The sequence below is a fragment of the Calidris pugnax genome, unplaced genomic scaffold, assembly GCF_001431845.1.
Source record: "Calidris pugnax isolate Ruff unplaced genomic scaffold, ASM143184v1 scaffold24, whole genome shotgun sequence".
Classification (NCBI taxonomy): Eukaryota; Metazoa; Chordata; class Aves; order Charadriiformes; family Scolopacidae; genus Calidris; species Calidris pugnax.
Window position 1 is genome coordinate 7,466,074 of NW_015090922.1, and position 16,297 is coordinate 7,482,370.

At 44.1% G+C, this 16,297-nt stretch overlaps 1 protein-coding gene across 1 annotated transcript; it reads left to right on the forward strand.

Annotated features, from left to right (window-relative positions):
• The first annotated feature begins 51 nt into the window (after positions 1-51).
• Positions 52-8,446, forward strand: SLC30A1 (solute carrier family 30 (zinc transporter), member 1). Its single transcript, XM_014951104.1, has 2 exons — positions 52-810; positions 4,009-8,446. Exons 1-2 carry the CDS (start codon positions 180-182, stop codon positions 4,917-4,919), a joined length of 1,542 nt encoding a protein of 513 aa, XP_014806590.1. The 5' UTR covers positions 52-179; the 3' UTR covers positions 4,920-8,446.
• The last annotated feature ends 7,851 nt before the right edge of the window (positions 8,447-16,297 follow it).

The following is a 16,297-nucleotide window of genomic DNA, read 5'->3' on the forward strand; positions in this document are numbered from 1 at the left end:
GGGGGCTCGGGTGCAAAGTTTGCTCGCCCGGCGCCTGCGGAGGGAGCGGCGGTGGCCGGGTCGCCGGCGGCGGGGGAAGGGGCCGCGCTCGCCCTCGGGACTCCGCCCCGCCGGCCGCTCTCCTCGCCTCTCCGCCGGGGTCGGGTTGTGCCGTGGCCGGCAGCCGGTGCCCCGGCGCGATGTGCGGGGGGATGGCGGCGAAGGGGCCCGGCGGGCCGCGGTGGTGGCAGAACCGGCGGGGGGGGCTGCTGTGCATGCTGGCGCTCACCTTCCTCTTCTTCGTGGTGGAGGTGGTGGTGAGCCGGGTCACGTCGTCGCTGGCCATGCTCTCCGACTCCTTCCACATGCTCTCCGATGTCATGGCCCTGGTCGTGGCGCTGGTGGCCGTGCGCTTCGCCCAGCGCACCCGTGCCACCAAGAAGAACACCTTCGGGTGGGTGCGGGCCGAGGTGATGGGCGCCCTGGTCAACGCCGTCTTCCTCACCGCCCTCTGCTTCACCATCCTGCTGGAGGCCATCGAGCGCTTCACGGAGCCCCACGAGATCCAGCAGCCGCTGGTGGTCATCGGCGTGGGGGTGGCGGGGCTCATCATCAACCTGCTGGGGCTCTGCCTCTTCAACCACCACGGCGTCGGGGGCCACGGCCATTCCCACGGCCACGGGCACTCGCACGGTGGCCGGCAGCACACCCGCAGCGGCCCCAAGCCTGAGCAACCACTCGGGGATGGGGAGGCTGCCCTGCACCGGGAGGAGACCAGCACCTTGGTGGAGAACTGCAGCAGCTCCAATGGAGTCAGCCAGGAGAAGATAGGTAAGTCTTGCAGTACCTCTGTCCCATCCCAGCATAGAGGTGTCAGGAAAGCAGGTGAGGTCCCTTCCCCGAGGAAGGTGGTGGGCATCCTGGTCCTACCTGGTGCAAGCTTTGTGGGGACCGGCCGTCCTTCCTCCTCAGCCATCCTTCCTCCTGGGGATGAGGCAAGAAACTTTCTTAGCGGTGCTCTCGGGCACATGGCCGTTGAACCTCTAGCTCAAACCTCTCCTTTGAGTGCTAAAAGAAGACCTCTGAGTTGTGTGCTCTGTCTTGCGGGGAGGTCAGAGTGTGAAAGAGTCTTAGGCTAAAGCAGTTTTGCCTTGGAATAAGTTGGTGCTGGTAGAGAAGGCACATGACAAGTGTTTTTTGCCTAGCAACACAAGCTGTCACAAGACATTGCCCTAATGCCTCTGAACTGGCTGCACATCAAATAGAGTGCAGCTCAACACCTTGGTCCTGGCGGCTGGGGCTCTCCGTCGGGCCGATTGTTGGGTACCTGGGAAGCTGATCTCAATCTGAATGTAACACATGGCAGTATATTCCATTGCCACAATGTTGTACCTCTTCCCGTCATCTGTATTAGTAGGAAGAAGTCTTGGAAGTTACCAGTCAGAACTGTGGAAGTCATGCAGTAGGCACTGAATGTGGAGCTCACTGGTGTCAGAGTACATGCGTGGTTTCTTTGAATTAGTTTTCTTTAGCTTTCTAGAGCATGCACCTTCCCACTCACTTGCACAGGGAGAAAATTTAAAATTTTCCCTTCCCATTTGTGATCAAACTGTTTTGTGGGAGGGAATTTCTTGGGATTTGTGCAGGTTTTTTTTGGTGTTGGTGTTGAGTTGGGGTTTTTTTTAACGGATCCAGAAGCCTGAATAGTTTATTTTGAAGTCACTTGGTCAAAGCTGAGTTACTGTGTTCTAGCAGAGCGAAAGGTGTGTAATTGTTAACTTCTCTACTTTAATCATACCGCATCCTTGTTACCAGGAGGGAGGGGTGTCATTCTTCAGAACCCATGTCTCCTCTTTATTTTCAGGGCAACATCAGGAGACCACTGTTTCAGTTTTAATTGAGCTTTAATTGAGCAGAGTGAACTTTGCTACAGTTTCAGTTTTTCTGTGGTCAGAGGTTCCAATGCATATTTGAGAAACTTAGCAGAGTCTCTTTCCCTCTCTCTCTCTCTCATATGTTTTGACTCTGTTGGTTTTGAAAAGACAGATTTTGCAAGAGGATAGGAAAGTTCCTCTGACTATAGTACACCATTTTCTTGACCACATAATAAGCGCTTAATGTTGCTTTAGTTTCAACAAAGGTATCCTAATAATTAGATTCAAACAAAATAAAATTCCCTTAACCATTGATCTGATAGATATCTTGGCTTGTGAATTGTTCTTGCATGGTGAAACGTGGTGAAAAGTTGTGCTTTAGCCAAGTTTTGGACTAATTCTAGACTAAGGTTAATTTATAGCATGGAGTAAAATGTATACTGTTTTGAGCTAATTTGTCTGGAATTTCTCGTGGGTCTCCTTCTGGCAATAACAAATAATTTGTTGTGGGTATTTAGGTGGTAATAGGACGTAATTTTGGTCACAGTGAAACTTTGAAATAAGTTTGTATTTCCTTCTCTGCCCTGTCATGATTATGTAATGGATGGAGTTATTCATAGTTTGCCCATGGAAATGTTAGAGGTAAAGGTGCTTGGAGACTTGTGAGAAGCTGTAAGATGTGTAGGTGAAGACTAGGGAAGTGATGGGGAGTGGTACTATGCCTTCACTTGAAATTACAAAGAGGGGTAGGCCTTGACTTCTGAAGGTGGAAGAGGAAAGCTAGTGATAGCCTTGGGGGCTAGTCCTGCACAGGTATCTTAGTGCATATTCTTTATGTGAAGTAATCCATTTATAGTTAGATTTAAATGAGCATATTTCAAATGGACATGTTTTAACCTTTTGCCATTAAAAAAATCTTGAGATTTTTGAAACCCTGTTTCCTGTTACCTGCCCTTACAGATAGGTCTGCTGACTTTCCAGATCTTCTTTTCTCTGAGTACTTGGTACACAGCAGAGTATCAGAAAGGTTCCTCTTTCCTTGCTCTCATTGTGGGCTCTGAGGTCTGAACTCTGTAACTTGAGATATTTTCCTCTAATTTATTTATTTCTCTGGAAATCAGTTTCAGGTCCCATATTCCATAACTCCTAGAAGCTGTGTGGAAAATGTAGCTGGAGTTTTAGGACAGAAGTGTGATGCATGAGGTTTTGAGCCTGGGGCTTGGAACTGACCCACTCAGCTGCCTTTGTAGGAGCCCACCCCTTCTTCAGAGAGGAAAGAACTTGTAGACACTTCATGATTACAGAATCACAGTCATGAGAGCAGAGTGGCAGAAGCTGCAGGTCATACTAACATGTTAATGTTTACAAAGCTCTGAACTGAAGAACCACGGAAGCAGTGAGAGCTCCTTGTTTCAGATTGTTGGGCTTGTGGCCAGTGCCTGCTCCATTTCTTTAACACTGGAAGTTTTCTATCCAAAGAAGAACTTTAGAAGAATAGTAGGAGGTTAATCATGTAAAAAACTTTCAATTTTGAACGTTAGAAGTTTTTTTTTGTTTCAAAGAACATTCTTCTTTGTAATGAAGTGTGCATTTATTTCCATATAGCTAGTTAAGTGTGGAGTGGTAATACCGCAGCTAGTTTTTGTCGAAGGAGGGCACTAAAATGTTCATTTATGCATCGCATGGTCCATGATGTATTGCTTTGGGCATCAATAGCTATATATCACTTAACAACTGTATGCCTCTTTTTCAAAAGAGGGAACAAGTGTAAGTTACTTAGCTACTTAACTGGCTTTTTAATATATGCTCTGTAATTTAAGTTTTGTTTAAGAAGTGAACAGTGAGTGGTCAAATGGTTAAACAGCTGGAAATTGCCAGAACAGTTTTTCAGTAAAATAAATTAAGATGTGGTCGTCTTCATACTTTGCCACTATAACTTTTAAGGTCCACGTAGAAGCAATTGCCTTCTAGACTATTTAGATCACTTACTGGGACAACTGAATATTTCTAAACCATAGAAAATGTTGCTAAGTGTTATGCCTGGTGTTGCTTTCTTTTCAGTTTTGTACTTAATGTTGGTTAATATTTGATAAAGCATTCTAGTAATGTGTAGTATTGCAGCATACACCTAATCATGTTACTGTTTTCTTGTCAGGTGATATGAAAGACGACATGACTGACCTACAAGTGAACGGGAACGCTGGTCATTATCCTCTGGACGTAGAGGAGGTTGAAGAAGACTCTAGTGCGCAGCTTAACATGCGTGGAGTTTTCCTGCATGTTTTTGGAGATGCCTTAGGTTCAGTTATTGTGGTAGTGAATGCCTTGCTCTTTTATGGGCTGTGGAATCCATGCCCCAAAGACGGGCCCTGCTTTAATCCATGTGTCAATAATCATTGCACGGAAAATGCTACTTTATCCCAAACACTTGGCAGAGCAAACAAGTCTGAGCAGGAGAGCATTACGGTGGCTGGTCCATGCTGGTTGCTGTATTTAGATCCCGTCCTTTGTTTGATCATGGTTTGTATACTCCTTTACACAACCTACCCGTTACTTAGGGAGTCAGCCCTTATACTTCTCCAGACTGTTCCCAAACAAATAGATGTTCACTCTTTGAACTCAAAGTTACGTACCCTTGATGGAGTCGAAGCAGTCCATGAATTACACATTTGGCAGCTGGCAGGCAGTAGGATCATTGGCACTGCTCACATAAAGTGTCCTGACCCTTCCACATACATGATGGTGGCAAAGCGCATCAAAGAGATCTTCCATGACGAAGGGATCCATGCGACTACCATTCAGCCTGAGTTCGCCAGCGTTGGCTCCGAAATGGGGAAAGGGAAATGTGCGTTTCCTTGCAGGACTCAGTGTGCCTTGAAGCAGTGTTGCGGAACAGGAGAAGATAATACTACAAAGAAGACGGAAAAATCTTCGTCACTTAGTATTTCTTGTTCAGAAGTTGTCATTGAATTTTCGAAAACTAGGAGGACTAAGTCGGAGAGTATCCCTTCAGTTAAGCTAGAGGCAAACACCGATCAAAACGAGCAGTTTGAGTCATCTTTGTAACTCCCCCCAATGGTGCTACCTGAGCTTTGGTGACTTTGACAACAGCTATATTGCAAGAGGAAGAGACAGACGTTTGAGATGCAATTTTGCCAAGTAGTGTAATTGCTGAAGTCCTTGTTCTTGTCATCTTGCTAAATCTAGAATGCTTGTTTTAAGGAACATAATGTCACTGTCATGATACAATGTGTTTGTGTTGACTTTGTACTGAGACAGACAGAAAGTGCACCAGTGCTGTAACAACTTCAGAAAACCAGTTCCAACATTTTCGGAGACACTTTTTGCTGTGCTTCAAATTAAAATATTTTTTTCCAGTGAAAAGATATTTGAGGGATAAGCGTGTAGGAACTCAATTTGTGTTACAGATTTCTTGGACCTACTCTTTCCTTTAATATTTGATTTGTAGATATTTTAATATATTGTTTATTTAGAAGCCCTAAGGAAACCAAAGTTCATAGGATGTTTTTAAAGATATAACTACTTAAAACTGGAAACCACTTTGCAGTTTCACATATTTTTCTTAAACCTATATAATAATAAATGTGAAGGCTTTTCTAACGAATTTATCGTATAGCATATTTTAAATAGAAACTGTCCCCACTTCTTCTGGCAAGGTAGCGAGGTAATTAAAATCAACTGCTTGTGAAAATATCAGATGTGAAAGGGTTTTTTTCTGTCAGAATGGAAGTTCAAGCTGCTGTGTACTGCTCTGTGATCAAGACATGAGACTGGCCGATAAAGTAACGCATACGTTCATATTTTATGGATTTTCTGGTGTTTTTCCTTATTTCCAAGTTTGGTCATAAAAGTCTTTGATGTTTAAAGAATCCTTGACTCACAGTGCTGCAAATGAGGAGCTGGAGCTTCATTTTTTAACTGATTCTTGGTTTACTAAGATGAAAGGATTAGTTATGTCAATACATTTTATGTCAGGGGAAGTCTGCCAAGCACCAACAGTCTAAGTCACGCTTTTAAGCATAGACAGCAGCCTCTGTAACCATCAACTAATTCCGTGGGGCGTTTTGCTTGTAGTTGAGTGTGTCTATAAGCACTTGCAGTGACTGCAGTCCTGGTCCCCACCGCCTCCTCGGGAGCCCTTAGGAAGTGGGAAGGAAGACTTCTGAGGAAGTGGGGCAGGGAGCAGGATTTCATTCACTGTATTTCACGCTTTGAGATTTTTATGTATCGCATAATTTCACTTACTGGGTATGCCAGTCTACGGTTTAAAATGTTCTCTCTGTCAATTGACAACTGGCTCTACAGAAGCTGTTACAGTATGCTGCCAGCTTACACCGTAATAAAGGAGGAACTGCTCTGTGGACTCTGAATTTGGCAGAGACTAGCTGAGGGTTGAAGATAAAACATACAAGAAATCTAATCTAAACCCCTGACCCTTTTGATCCACCCTCGAGTTACGTATGAGAAACAATGCCGTGTGATTTAATTGACTGCTCCTATGCTCAAAACTGGAAAATAACTCAGATCTTCCATTGTTTGCTCTGTGACTCTGGACATGACAAACACTCTGCCTCAGTTTCCCTGTCTTAAAATGGGGATAATACCTACCTCACAGGGGTGTTGTGAGGCTTAACTCTTGTGTGAAGAGCTCTGAGATCTGTTACTGGAAGGCACTGGAAGGAGTATAAGATACTAAATGATGTGGTATTTACTTCTTTTACAAATGTATTGCGATACTTAGGCACAACAGAGAGAACTGAGGATAGTTTTGGCCTTACGAAATTCTTTGATGCTGTGGTTTTCAGGTTTTTAACAGTATTTAAATGTAGATTTTTTTAAAAAGAATGTTTTGTTAGTGAAGGGAATGTAGCTTTGCCTCCGGATACAGAATGCCTCGCTAGTTTGCATCTCTAGTGTGTGTCTCGTGTGATAATTGCTCCAAAGTAGTTAAAAATAGTCTGCTGCTCGTCGGACCTGGGTTGGCCCAGGTCGTGTCAGTGGTCTTACCCAACTTCTCAGCAGAGCATTGCAGTCAACTCTCGATTATCCATGGGTGGGTTACCAGTGTTGTGTATTAACTGTGCAGCCTGCAAGGGCTGGGCTGGCTCTGTGTCGCCTGCCGGTGCCATGTGTTGGCCAAAAGCTACGTGCCAAAGCATTGGAAAAGTAAAGGAGCTGGGTTTGCTTGGCTCCTCCAGCTCTCGTGGGGTTTGTCAGCTTGGGTGCCACGCAGCACCCTGCAGTTATTTTGCCTCCTGGCTGCTCAGGTGCATCCACCGGAGGCTGCGGGGTGTGGATGGGTTGGTTCAGCTTTGCGCTGGCTTGGGAGTGCTGGTGCTTCACAGCCATCGGCATCGCTCACCATTTTCTGTGTTCATGCTTGTTGTATAGTCCCATAAACTAACTTAAATATGTTAATATAGTATTTATATATGTTTTTTGTTTTGTCTGAATTATCTTAACTCTTTCTCCTGTTACCTGTATATGATCTAGAGTTGACTGTTGAATGAGTTCTTGTATGAGACTACATTTGCAAGATATGCTACCACTGCTAGTATACTACAAAGTATTAACCAAGTAAATTTTGAAATGAACAAAGTACTATTTTTTTTTCGGAAATGTGTATCCTTGCTTTTTATGGTAAACTTTCACTAATTATTTTGCTTGCTAGTTTAAAATTGGTCTCAGTCATTAGTATGAATTATTGAGGTCCTGCTGTATATCACTAATGCGCCAGAGAACTACTGCTCTTTAGTTTATGTTGAAAAGAAAACCCAAGACAAACCGTAGTAGCACTGAGAAGCCTGACTGACTTCTCTCCTGTTGCTCTTATAAAAAGAGAGCAACTATTAAGTCTTGACAGTTGCCGCCATTGGTTAACTGTCATAGTAAGTGCATCTAAATAGATGGAGTTGTAGTCCCTAATTCCATTGTAACTATATTTAATCTTTTTTGTGTGTGCCAGAAGTCATATTTTTCTATTTCTGTGTCCATTGCAGGCAATGGCTAGCTTAAAAGACAAAAAGCTCTCCCCCGCTTTATTTTTATTATCAGGACAGGGTACAGATGTGACGATGATGATGATGATGATGATGATGGTGGGGGCAGAAAGGGGGAGTTGCGTGGCCTCTCTGTCCTGCACCGTGTTGCATGTGCAGCACCAGCTGGTGTTAATGGGGCTCTTGAGTCTCTTTAGCCCTCCATGGCAAATTCCCTGAAAGCATATAGTCAGGTCGAGGCGGTGGCTGTACAGCAGCAGGAACACAATTTTTGTGTTTGCTCTGGCTGTATGAGACCCGACTGTAGCTTGCTAGCTTGCGATATAACTTGATTTTTTTTTCAACCTGATCTATCTGTGGTTACACAGACTTAATTTGTTTGGAAGATCACAATTCCAGAATACTGGGAGCGTTCAAAAACACTGGGCAGTCTCTCTCTCTCTTTTTTTTTTTTTTTTCCACAAAGCATGAAACTAGTGAATCTCATGTAAGTGAACACTGCAGTGGTGGGGAGCTAATTGTATTGTGTATCACATTCCTGAATTTTTAAAATAAAAAAATATGGAACACTGATTTTAAGGAAAAATAAGTTTGTATTTCAGTGTCTAGATTGTTTATGTTTCCGATTAAATGTGTCAGAGATGTACCAAACATTACTGGGTGAAATATTTTACACTTAGTACATGTCTCATCCAGAAACATGCTATTTTAGAATCACTTCTTAGATTATTATCTGCCCCTAAGGGTGCAGTGCAGAACTAATTGAGCCACTCAGTGGGCTTGCCACAGTACCATGAAGCTTGGCTTTTTAGTAGAGTAAATTGCTTCTGTGGAACCCCTTATAATTTTAGCTTGATTGCCTTCTTCATCCACTCTAGGCTTTTGGTGATATCTGTTATTGCTGCATCATGGTATTCGATATGGACTTACACACAGTTATGTGAGACACAAAACCAGCCCCAACTTGTGACTCCCCAAAAGTCATGCCAAGGGCTCAGTCCTGTAAATTTCTGTTTTCACGAATAGTTTTATCAGGCTGACGAGTAGTTACTTGCATGCAAGCAATTACTTGTGGGAGTGAGTCCAAAGCTGCTGCCAGTACAACCTGGCTATTGAAGAAAGTACCTAGATTTTATGGATGTATTAAAATCAGGAATACTGTGGTGTTCCTAAATTTGCTGTAGAAATGCTATCAGTGTGCTATAATTCCAGGATTTATTCCTTTTCCCTATTCTCCAAAAAGAAAGAAGAGAAGCCCGTTGAGTGTCCTAAGACTTGTTAACAAGTTTAGCTAAATTGACACTGCTGTTTGCTACTGAAGTGGGGCCATCTGAATTTATCAAACACTGCCTCGTGGAGTTTGGGGGGGAGGGATAAAGATTCTTGCCATTCTCTTTCCCCTACCCCCGGCTTTGACTGCACTTTCTAATCTCTTCAGCTATGGAGAGACCGAGGGGGGGATGGAGGGGGTGAATTTTGTTGCTAGATGTTCTGAGTTCCACGTGGAGGGAATGGGAAACACTGCTAACTATATTTAAAAGCATATAAATATGCTCTGACTATTTTAGTTTCATAGCACTGCATCAGTTACGCCCTTTTTAGGTATGCATTTAAGTTCAGCTCTGTAGTAACTTCGGGTTTTGCCTTCTCTGCTGGTCAGAGAGAGGTGGATGCTCCGTTTGCCTGAGCTAAAGCCGGTCTTGACAATTTTCCAGATCAAACGTAGCTTTGCTGATAACAGGAGCTCTGGTTATTCCTTATGACCTTTGCTTTGTGTGGTTAGCTGCCCGTGGGGTACATGACCACGTTTTAGCAGGCTCACATTTGTATTTTTTTTTTTGCATTCACTGTGTTATCGAAGTAGTTGAAGAGCAAAACCACGATACTGAAAAATATCTTTCATCTCAAAAGCACATGGGATTAATTTGGCTGCTTTTTTTTTTTTTTTCATGTCCTGGATCTTGTTTCTGAGCAATGTTGAAATATAACTAGCATAGCTAGGGTTCATTGATGAATTTTTTTTGGCCTTCTTTTAAAATAAATAATATTACTTTGAGGTTTTTATGTTGGTTTTTTTAATTTTATTTTGAATTAAGTATTAAAGTCTGAGAAAATAAATGCAGCTCTTGAATGTCAAATGCTTTTAGTTGGGATTTCTTCCTAGGAGGAAATCTGACCAGTAGAATGCATTTTCACTGTCTCCCAGAACCTCAGAATCACGTGCAAAGAGTACAAGTAGAAGAAGAGGTTAATAAACGGGTTGTAAAATGACGGCCTCCAACTGTCTGGATTCCAAGTGCAATTAAAAGAATAGTTGCTCAGTTCTAGGATCATGTGAAGAGTTAATTATGTAAAATGCATTATTTTTTTTTTCCTAAGAAAAACAGCCTTTGAAAAGAATAGAAAACCTTCCTGTCCTGTTAATTGGCCGAGGTTAAAAATGTAATGCATGGGTCAGTAAGGCAGGCTTCCTAACAGAAGTCTGTACTGTTTAATAGAATGTCTTTGGGAGGCAGCTACTTCAGAGCAGCAGATGCTTTCGTGTTTTCCAGCTTCATTTGTTCCCGTTCAGGAATGCTGCTGTTGGTAAAGTTTGTTGGGAGGAAAGTACTGACTGCAGAAAGGGATGGAGCTGCCAGCAATAGCTCTGGGGAGGGCAGGATGGTTATTGGTACCTGCCTGGAGCTGGGCATGGGCTTGCTGTGAGGAGTTTGTTTTGGAGCCCTTCACCGGAGCAGCTTCAGCAGCTGCTTTTTTTCTCCTTCAAGAAGGCAAAGTGATTCCCTGTTATTAGCTGTATGTGCAGGAGGGTATGTTTGCTTGGACTGTAAGCATTGCACGTAAGCTTCAGTTTTGCCACTTTCCAAAGCTACTTCTGCCTCATCATAAAAAGATGTGATTTAAACTTAATACAAACATCTTTTATGACACATGCTGATGTGGGAATTTTCAATTAATGAATGGGAAGGTAAGCTTCGGGTCTGTATCTTGCTTTTGCTTTTACACATACCTTTACCCACGCCATTCCTAGACTTCCTATCCCAGATGGTTGCCTGATCACCTCAAGGACCAGATCTAGTTCCCAGGACATCTCCTCTTCTTGCTGCTTTTTGTATCGGGGGAGCTGATGCCAGAGGGGAAGGGCAGGATGGGAGTGAAGCTGTGTCTGACTCCAGGCAGGCGACCACTTTCAGCAGGAACCTTCTCCTCAGCCTGATCCATGCTAGCATCCCAAACCTGGCATGAAACCCTCGCCACCAACACTTGGGTTAGCATTTATGTATATGTATTTTATGTTTTGTTTTTTTGTTGGTTTTTTTTTTTTTTTGGGTGACAACTAACATAAGCTTTAAAGTAAGGCTCAGGCCAAATTGTAAACCCTCTCTTCTGCCACCCAAGCTCCATTTCTAGCCGCAGCGTCGGTGGGCATCCCAGGGTCGGTGGGCATCCCAGGGTCGGTGGGCACCCCAGCCTTGAGGCATCCCAGGGTTGGTGGGCATCCCAGCTCTGGGCATCCCCACATTTTCCTCCCAGCAGCTGGTGCAGCTAAGAATAGCCGTGGCGATGCTGTGGAGCAGGATGTGCAACCTGCTGGGTTTCCTGCGTTTGTGCCGCTGCTGCTGGCCTGGGATGAAGCCTGCCCTCCCCCGTCTTCCCTGCTAGCACTGCCGGGCTCGCTGGGTGAATTTATTAGATTTAATTTGTTGGATTAGGTTTGTCTGCACTTGTTTCTGTTGTGTTCTGCAGGCCAGGCGATCGCGTTCTGCAGTCCAGGCAAAAAAACCACTCAGCTGAGTGAGGTATTGACCTGCTGCCAGTCTTTGGTCCTTCAGAGTACGGCTGCTGAGTGCAAGTGGCCACTGCTGGCCCGCTGCAGGCAGGGGCAGGTGAGGCTGGAGACCTGGATTTGGCAGGTTGGTTTGATGTGACCGTGCCATCATGAGCCTCAGCGGGGAACGAGGTCGCTGGTGCTTACCTGATGCTGGTGCTCATGCAGATCGACGCCACACACGGTGCTGTACCCAAGAGAGTTTTGCATCAGGCAGCATCATCTGGAGACGCAGCCCATCATTCTTGTCCTGGGGTGCCCAGGGACTCACCCCTGGTCAGTTGCAGGCAAGCTCACTTTCCCTTGAGAAAGAAATTATGTGAATTAACAAAATTTTGATGATAATTTTCTCTTGTATCTTTCTGGCTGTGTGTGAAGGCTCTGACCCAAATGGATGGGGTTGGTTCTGCGTGCTTCCAGCTGAGTGTAAGGAGGGGTTGGGTTAAAACACCAGGTAAAATCTAGGCTCAAGCAGTTCAGCTTCTAAATACCCACAGTGGCAGAGGTCTTAGGCTTTTACATCATGCTGTTTTGAAGGGGTTTCCTCTTCTCACCCTGCTGTTCAAAAAAAAAGAAAGGAAGAATTGTGTTTAATGATCACAAGAATTATTAGGCAGCCTTGGTAGCTGTGTTTCCCGTTTGCCTGAGCATCTCCCTGCATAGAGTAGGTGCCCAGCACAGAGACTGAGGAGCGAACTGGCACACTGTCACTAAAAGGGAGGTGTTTGGTACATATGCTTCAGTTTGGAAGTGGAATGACACTTGGCACCATAATGTCCCAGTTATCTCTTTTTTTTTTGAAGGAGTAGGAAAACTACAGAGCTAAATATTGAGTCGAGCTGCGTGGGCAGAGCTCCTGTGTGAGGACTGCGCTGACGTCATGGTCACAGCGTGACATCGTCTGCCGTATGTGAAAAGCTCCGAGCATCACCCAGGCCGTGTGTGTTATTCAAAACCTCAGTAACATTTGCTAAAAACTTGCATGGGCTTTTTTTTTTTTTTTTCTTTCTTTTTTTCCCCTTAACAGATCCGGAGAAGTTTAGCCAAGCAGCTTAAACATCTCACTACCAATTTAGAAGATGAGCTGGAAGGTTTTGGACCGTGGTGTGTAATTCACCTGGATTGCAACAGTGTGTGCTGGTCTGGAAAAAAGTGTGCCATTGAACCCAGAGTTTCAATGCCATTGCCCTCGTCTGCCCTTTCTAAAAGTATCTCCGAAAATGAGGTAATGTCAAAATAAGGTTTCTCTGCTGAAAGCTGTTTGGATAAAAAAGTCTGCAGCTTTTGCAGGAGCCTCTTCTGTCAACAAGAGGCTGGCTGCCTCACTTGCAACGCTCCCCATCATGGAGGCATTGCAAGACCAGCATCTGTGGTGCTCTTAATTGCTGGCCTCTGCCTGGACAGTTGCCTTAGCTATTACTGCGTGTTTGAGAGTTTCGCAACAGTTCTTTAGATGTTTTTAAGTATGGAAAATTTGATCTGTGAGATTTTTGCCGAAACTTCTTTCTGCTCTAGTAGTATCAGGAAGGCAGGTCATTTCTCCCGTAGTGGTCACTCTGATTAGCAGAGAGCAAATGAAATTATAGCATCAATGGAGAAAGACGAGGAATGGAGCATGTATGGGTTTTGCATTTGGGCTGGTTATAATTTTTTTCCCACCGCAGCTGGACTCGGCACTGGTGAGACCCCACCTCGAGTACTGTGCCCAGTTTTGCCCCCCCCCCCCCCCAAGAGGCAGGGGTCGGTCTCTTCTCCCAAGTTACAGATGATGGGACAAGGGGTAATGGGTTCAAGTTGCGCCAGGGTAGGTTTAGACTGGACATTAGGAAACAATTCTTCACAGAGAGAGTGGTCGGGCATTGGAATAGGCTGCCCAGGGAGGGGGTTGAGTCACCATCCCTGGCTGTGTTTAAGAACCGTTTAGATGTGGTGTTGGGGGATATGGTGTAGGGGAATACTTCAGAGTAGGGTAGATGGTTGGACTTGATGATCCCGAGGGTCTCTTCCAGCCTAGATAATTCTGTGATTCTGTTTTAGTGAGGATAGTGATATTCTTTGGTCTTTCTCTGTAGCTCTGCAGTGCTTAACAGGTTATTACTGAGAGACCTACCTGTGATGTCTGTGGATATCAAAGTTAGTGAAAGAGATGGGAAAAAGTGCTTAAATAGATCACAGCTGAAACTGAGACCTTAGTACTTCTGGGACTGAGAAGGCAGCCTGTGCAACGTCAGCTGTTACGTCAGAAGGGACAGTATGAAGTACCAAGCTTAGCACGCTGCTATAGAAATGGTGTAGAAAAACAGGTAACAGCAGTTTTGTCTCATACCTGAGTATGTGAGAAGTAGCCCATATTAAGAGACTGCAGCTTGGCACGAGTAATGTCTTTGCACGGAGGCTTTGTTGCTGGCAATGGTTAAGATCCCGAGAGAGCAGTATTTCTCCAAATGACTTAAGGTAAAGTCAAATGTGGAGAGTCCTTATGCAACATGGAGTTCCCCTTTCGAAACAGCGGTTTGGAGAGAAAAAGTCATTGGTCGTGGCTAGGACAAAAATTGCTTAAACAAGATAAACAAGGGTGGACTGCTGCCATCTTTCCCTTCCCCTTTATCTCTAGACCTTAACCTTAAATTACAAATCTGAGGTTAACGCAGTGCAGTGCATCTGCAACTACTGAAACCACAACTGCTGAACCAGCTACATTTTAATAGATCTTATGTATTTCAATAATGATGAAGGTTTCAACATTCCTCTAGGTAACAGAAATATTTCTATGTTTTTAAAGTTCACATGCAAGCATTTTTAAATATTACTAAGTATGCTTTCAAATTAAATAATTAGTTCTCCCAATAAAGTGTTTCATAATCAAGAAAATGATTTACTAATTCTGTATCCTGGTTTCTAATCCAAGCAGTTCACAGAATTTAGAAATATACTTCATTTTCAAAAAGCTGTCCAATTTTTGTGGGCATGGTATTTTTTAAATATCAGCTGGAAAAGAAGGAGTCATAATTTCAGTCATAACATTGGAGCTAACTGCACAATGTTGGTGGCAGGGCACTCGCCACTAAGAAATACTTCAGCTCAGTGCAGAGCTCTGAGTGGCTGAAGAACCTGTTGTGAGAACAAGGATCATAGCCATAAGATAGGGTGGAAAATCAGAGCTTGAGCTTCACAAAGAAGAAACTACTTCAGTGATACATAAGAAAAGGTATCTGTTCCTAAGTTGCATTTCGCTTGTGTTACACATAGCATCCTGCAAAACTAACCCTTCAATATACTGGTTATGTGATGATGACTTTATTCCAGAAATACCAGATTAGATCCTGTCCTGTGCAATGGTTTATCCAGGCGGTGAAAGTTTGGCAGGGAAGAGGGGAGAGCATGATAGATGCGTTTCTGGACTGCATGTCACTCAGCTACTCCTTGGAGTACATGCATTCCTTCTTTTAAACAGTGTGGAAGCGTGTTTGGGTTTTTACCCAAATCTGATAATCCTGGTTTTCAAAAAACTTTGTTCTGACAGGTTATTTTTGAAGGACAATGTTATAACCAACTTGGCTTCAGCATGCCTTGCCACAACAATGCCTTTAAGTGTCACATGCTGGCTGGCTGAGCCAGTGACACTGTATTTCCCTGTGCCCAGTAAGGATGAAAGGCTCTGAACCAAGTCATGTACTGGATGGAGAGTATTAAAGACATGGAAATGTGGAAGAATGTGCTGAAGAAGAGGCTAGATTAACTCTCAATACTTTTAGCCTTTATTAGGAAAGGTAGGTTTGGGTCCTCTTTTTTTTTCTTATATTTCTGTAAATGTGATTAATTTCAAATAGAGCTGCTCTTATTTAGAGGAAGAAGAGCTTTGAATTCACTGAGATTTCACCAAGGTGCTTTTTGGTGGGTCTAAGCTGTTTACTAAGTAAATTGGGTGGGATGGTAACAGTTGTTACAGAACCCCTTAGAGCATGTTTTTTTCCATCTCCTAGCATCTGTAATAAGTAGATTATGAACATAAAAGCCTTCCCTGGTACAGTGTTGGGAACTCTTGACAGAGGTGAAAAGCACTCTCTGTTCACAGCCCACATGGGGCTCTGACCTCTGTCATGCTTTTCATCCATCAAACGTCGCTAGGTAGAGTTTAAAGAAATAGGAAGTACTGTCTGAGGCTAGGAAATGAGACCACTTACTTTGTAGTGATCGTGGCTCTCTGAGTCTCCATACGGACTTCGGTATCCCCAAAAAGCTAAAATTTCATTTTTAGGCTGACCTTGGAACTAGGGATGGGAGGCTGCTTGTAGAAATCTTGTGGGCAGCCAGCCGGACTACTGCAGTGCTAAGGAAAGAAGCCATCCTCCCTTGGACTGCACCCCAAGCAGACCCAGCCTAGGGATGGAAAACCAGCATTCCTCCTCGGAGAAGCCCAAATTTCCACTGGTTAATTCCTGCTGTATTGCACCACTTTGGGGGCCATAGCATGACAGGAGAAGCGAGGGCATCGCTGCCCAGAGCTGGGACATGTGTGGGTCAGCTAACCTGTGCTCTGAGCAATTCCTCTCACAAAACACCTGTCTTACGACAAAGGCACATATAGCCCTGTC

What these genes read in the sequence shown, in the direction of transcription:
- SLC30A1 (XM_014951104.1), top strand. Translation starts at nt 180, where the DNA reads ATGTGCGGGGGGATGGCGGCGAAGGGGCCCGGCGGGCCGCGGTGGTGG. An exon ending in AGTCAGCCAGGAGAAGATAG is followed by an intron (nt 811 to 4,008) that starts GTAAGTCTTGCA and finishes TTTTCTTGTCAG; the next exon opens with GTGATATGAAAGACGACATG.